We start from the raw sequence: 5,143 nt of genomic DNA, 5'->3' as shown, positions 1-5,143 counted from the left end.
AGGAATACCCTCTGTTTGCTTTTGTCTTTCCTTTTAAAGAGGATATAGTGCAGAGCTTTGTTAGCCTCTGAAAAGGCAAATATAAGGTAACCTCTTTTTTTCCCCTGTTGTGTTTCAGTAGCACTTAGTGTTTTTTCGGTATCAAAATACTGAATTGCTTGAAAAATTAACCTTTAAAAATAATTCAGGTGTCATTTAGCTGTCCTTTTAAACGTAACTGTTGTCAGTAGCAACATTAAGAAGACACCATGTTTGCCTTCTGGGAAACAGACAAGTCAGGTTTTAAATTAACAATCACAGACAAGCACTTTCAGGAGCTGCATTTAAAATGGCTAACTTCAATGAAATTTAGCTATTGCTCACTTGCTTATTTCTTCCTTATCCCTAAAGGATGAAAAAGTTCAACTCTTTCACATTTTAAAACTTATATTTCCCAATCATAAATTATGTTTTACTATAAAACTGTCAAAGTACAATTGTTTTTTTCTTCTGAGAAAGATTTATTACTTGATTTGCAATGTGTGATATAAACATATACAGCTATAATAAAAACAGTTGTTTATATAGAGGGCAGTTCAAAGTAAAGCTGAAGTCTTCATAAAGCTGTAAAATAGAGTAAAAATTTGCTGAGTTTGTTTGTAGAGCAATACTTGTATGTAAGTATAAGTGGGATTTTTGTGTGAATGAAACAAAACTGCTGAACAACTTCAAAATCTTAGACTGAATTAACTCTTTAACTCTTCAGGATGATTACAATCATATCCATGGAGGCAAGTGGACAGTGAGTAACTTACGCCTGTATCTGGAGAGCACCCGTGGAAAGGAAGTTACAAACAAATTATTTGATGAAATTCACTGGATAATTGTGCAGTCACTGAAGGCTGTTGCGGTGAGTATTGTTCCTGGAATGCTGCCAGTGACAGCATTATGGCTGCAAGCTTCTCATAACTGTGAAAGTGGGTTTGCCATCAAAACCCCTAAAATCTATTTCCTGCTATTTGAGTGATGGTGTTGATGCTGATTTCTGCAATTCTGATCTCTCTTGATTTCTTTGAGCTGAGTGAACTTGAATCTTGGGTGAATGCACATATCAAAGAAGTGAAGGAATCTCTTTCCTTGAGGGCTCTGTGAGCTATTTAATATGACTTGATACTGCCCTTGTGAATAGTATTAAGCTCTGCCAAGGCGTGTGACGCCATTTCAGCAGTAACAAATGTGTCAAAGAAAAAATAGCTCTGAAGGACAATTTATCAAAGAAAACGTAAGGCTATTAGTTCAGCAGAGTTACATAACTTACTTTCACCTCTTCTATACATGAGTCATGTAGTTACTCTTATTTTCACTTAAGTGAACTCTTACTTTAAAAAAAAAAAAAAGAAAAGAAAAGTAGAAACCAATCCTCTGCTTGAGAGACTTTCTAGTGTTTGGGTAATATCCCATGATTACATTCAAGAGCAGGTATGGCTCTGTGGGTCAGCTGGGGTAACTAAATAGCTCATAGTGCCAAGGATTGTCCTGGTCCTAAGTGCATGGTCCTGTCATCTCTTTTGGGTTGGTCCCGGCACCACTGTGAGCTGAATCAGCTCACTCGCCTAACTGACAATTACTGTCTTGCTTTATTGATGGGTGTAATAAACTGAATTACCTCACTGAAGGACCAGATGAACACCAGAATCAGCATGAGAGAGAGGGACAAGGTCATGAAGCTAGGATCAGTGGGAGGTGGAGAAGCATGGCTCTACTCAGCCTCTGCTGTGCAATCATTTTTGAAACCAGATGTGAAAAGAAAAGGAATTTAATCCAAATGTTAGCAGAACCTTAAAATAGAGGAGAAAAAGTGTTGAGAATTCTTGAAAATGAAGTTCTCTGTCTTTCTGACAATGGCAAATGTAATGAGAGATGCTTGTTCCTCCTTCCCCCTTTCACTCCCTGAAGAACTGAAAAGCTTTTATTATTAGTCTAGGGGAAAACAACTGACTAACCTGTTACAAAGATTTCTTTAAAAGATCTGATGAGATTTGCATAGAAGAAAAGTCTTACCGTGCATGCTGCAAATGTTTAGCAGATGCCAGAAAACTACTGATTCTCTAGAGGATGTGCATCTAAGCACAGCTTAGTCCTTGGTCTCTCTTGGCTTTCAGGATTGTAGTTTGAGTTAATTATAATTTTAAAATATATCTGGTAATTGTTTCACTTCAAATTTCTGCATAGTTACGGCAGCATAATAAAAGAAATGTCTTTGAATAAGTATCCTTTTTGTGAAGTTTAAAGAATTCACGATTATGTGAAGCTGTGAAATGTAAATTTTTAAACTTCCTGATTTCTCCAGATACATGCAGGCTTTAAATATTGTTATTACTTTTGCAAAATATGAACACACTTTTATTTTCATCCTGGAAACATAATGGGAAATCAGTGTAAATTAGTACTTGTCATTAATGCAATCATTAATACTGAAATACTTGCATCCTGGAAAAAAGAGGCAATCCTGGATTTACTGGTTAGCAAGCTTATATTAGAGTTACAACACTGAAAACTGTTGCAGAAGATTTATAATGTAATCGCATGTGATTTCTAGCAAAGTGTGTAATCTGATTACTTACTAAATTGTTGGTTTTAATACATACTATTGTCTTTTCTTTTTTTTTTCCCAGCCTGTAATGAATAATGATAAACACTGCTTTGAGTGTTATGGATATGACATTATCATTGATGACAAGCTTAAACCATGGCTAATTGAGGTAAAGTTACATAAAATATGGGGAAAAAAACTTCCTTCTCATTTCACAGAATAAAACTAAGTACATTTCAATGGAGTCTTTCCTCTTTTGAAACAGTATCTTTTATTCCTCAGGTAAGTGGATTAAGAAAAATGTTGGAAAGTGAAATAGGCCATGTGATGACCAAGACCAACCTAGCATGTGCTTTTGTTTCCTATTTGTTGTTTCTTTCTATTTGTTTGTGGCTTTCTGTTTTGTCTTTTAAATCCAGTGCATCCATACAACTGGACTTCAGAGGCAGTCTGAATGTTAGCAGCCCTATTAGATTCCGTATCAGTAGCTGGAAAATTGGCATTGGCTCAATGGAGCGTAACATCAAACTTAAGTTTTAAATGCTCTCATGGCCTTCATGTTGCAGGTTGAGAGGAAAAAAAAGGGGCGCAGAAAGCATAATTGGGATATTTGGAAGGCTTTTTCTTTTTTCCCCCCACACAAAAATTTCTCTTTAGTATATTAACTTTGGATCTGTGTGTTCAACATAAATTTTATCCAGCTCTCTTCCTTCTCAATCTAATTGAAAGTGAAAGATCAAAGGTAAATGGACTTTATTTTAAAAAAAAAAAAAATCTGTTTATTGTTCTGGTACCACTTCTCCATAAAAAATGTGGAACACAAGAGATGTTAAATGAAGCCCAGTTTTAATTAAAACAAGATGCAATCTAGTGCTTTGAATAGAGAGCATGTATGTGTTTCTCCAGCTCACAATTTAACAGGGGTGAACTCAGATTAAGAACATGAATAAAAGCTGTTTACGTAGAAGAATGCCACAGATTCCTCTATATAACAGCTGTTGGAGTGAACCAGGCAAATTGTAAGCACTGAAGTGTATGGTTTTTGTATCCATGTAAACTTAGAAAATTAAACAAAAACCTGTGTCTTGTCTGATTAACCCTGGTGAATCTTGTTTCCACAAAAACCTTCAGGCTGACACTGCAGACACTTAGTGGTGTGGTGCTGTCGTTTCTAAGTAAAAAGAAAAATGCCCCGTGGGGGATTCCTTCCAGTGTGTGAGGAACTGAGAGATGTGCTTTGAGATGCTGAGTCTTAATTTCCCAAATAGTACCATATAGTCATCACACATGCTGTTTGGAGAACTATATACCACTCAAAAAATTGATGCTGACATTCTTTTTGTTTTGTAGGTTAATGCTTCCCCTTCTCTTACTTCTAGTACTGCTAATGACCGCATCTTGAAGTATAATCTTATTAATGACACACTTAACATTGCTGTGCCTAATGGGGAAATTCCAGACTGTAAATGGAATAAATCTCCACCAAAAGAGGTTCTTGGCAATTATGAAGTCTTGTAAGTTTTATCAATGTTCTGTATAAATGCAAATGTTTTTCAGTCACCTCACTTTTTTAATGTGTAATGTAGACCACAGAGATAAGGTGAACTTCATTCTAACGTGAAAAGTGGGCACAAAGTACCACTTCATTTTTTTGGAGCTGCAATAGCAACGTTGGGGGTGGGAGCACACTAAAGCAGAGTTGCCTCACCTCATCTCCGGAGGGAATGTTACTTGTCTGATAAAACCCTGCCTGTACCTTCTGAGCTTCCAGCAGCTAGATTTGAGGGATAGAGACTAAGAGAATGTTTTTCTTCTACGTGTGTAGAACTGTAACTGTATTGAGTGTAATACATAGATGGTAGTTAAATAGGTGTAATAGCTATTCGATACAAATTTCCTCTCACTTCATAGAAATAATGCCTTTTCACTCCTGTAATTCATGGATGTAGTAATAATGAGTTGTCAGATATTTTTTTAATTCCCCAATCTATATTACCTTTGTGTAAAGGTAAGAGGAGTGAAGGAGACAGAGATCTTTGTATTGGAGTGTCTGACGGATTTATCTGGGACTGATGCAGAGGAACACTGATTTACATACCACGTCGATGATACAGTTTCTCGTATTTTTTGCAAAAATGTTCAGACGGGTTGTCTAGCACTAGTAGTACAATTGTTCAGTGCATCAGGAAGGTGGTGATGTACATAGTTGATTCACTAGTTCATACTGATCTTAAATACTCTTTTTATATACTAGTAAAGACAGTTAAATGTAAGTGTTGGCTGAATTATGATTTAAGTTTTAATGAATGTTATATACATTATAGCTGTGAATACCTGTATAATAGTGTAACTAAGTCTATATTATGACTGTTCTACAAAATATTGTAGTATTGTCTTTTGATAATTATAATTATGGATCTATAGCCAATTTCTGCTTGGAATTTGCGTATCAGCTGAGAGGTAAGTATATACTGAGGGTATCTGAGGCCAGAATGGGCTTAGATATTTCAAGAACTACTTGTCACAGTGGTTAAGTGTTACAAAATACATGTCATCAAATGCATTTAATTT

At 35.7% G+C, this 5,143-nt stretch overlaps 1 protein-coding gene across 1 annotated transcript in view; it reads left to right on the top strand.

Annotated features, from left to right (window-relative positions):
- Nucleotides 1-5,143, top strand: part of TTLL1 (TTL family tubulin polyglutamylase complex subunit L1) — a gene marked incomplete at its 5' end in the record, with an annotated part of 8,674 nt that overhangs the window by 2,944 nt on the left and 587 nt on the right. Inside the window, 3 exons of the mRNA XM_010166560.1 lie at nt 746-889; nt 2,655-2,741; nt 3,923-4,086. Coding sequence (XP_010164862.1) covers nt 746-889; nt 2,655-2,741; nt 3,923-4,086 — 395 coding nt within the window. The remainder of the gene's footprint in view (nt 1-745; nt 890-2,654; nt 2,742-3,922; nt 4,087-5,143) is intronic.

This window comes from Antrostomus carolinensis, unplaced genomic scaffold (assembly GCF_000700745.2).
Source record: "Antrostomus carolinensis isolate BGI_N321 unplaced genomic scaffold, ASM70074v2 scaffold42834, whole genome shotgun sequence".
Taxonomy (NCBI): Eukaryota; Metazoa; Chordata; class Aves; order Caprimulgiformes; family Caprimulgidae; genus Antrostomus; species Antrostomus carolinensis.
This window is presented reverse-complemented; position numbering and strand designations above follow the sequence as displayed.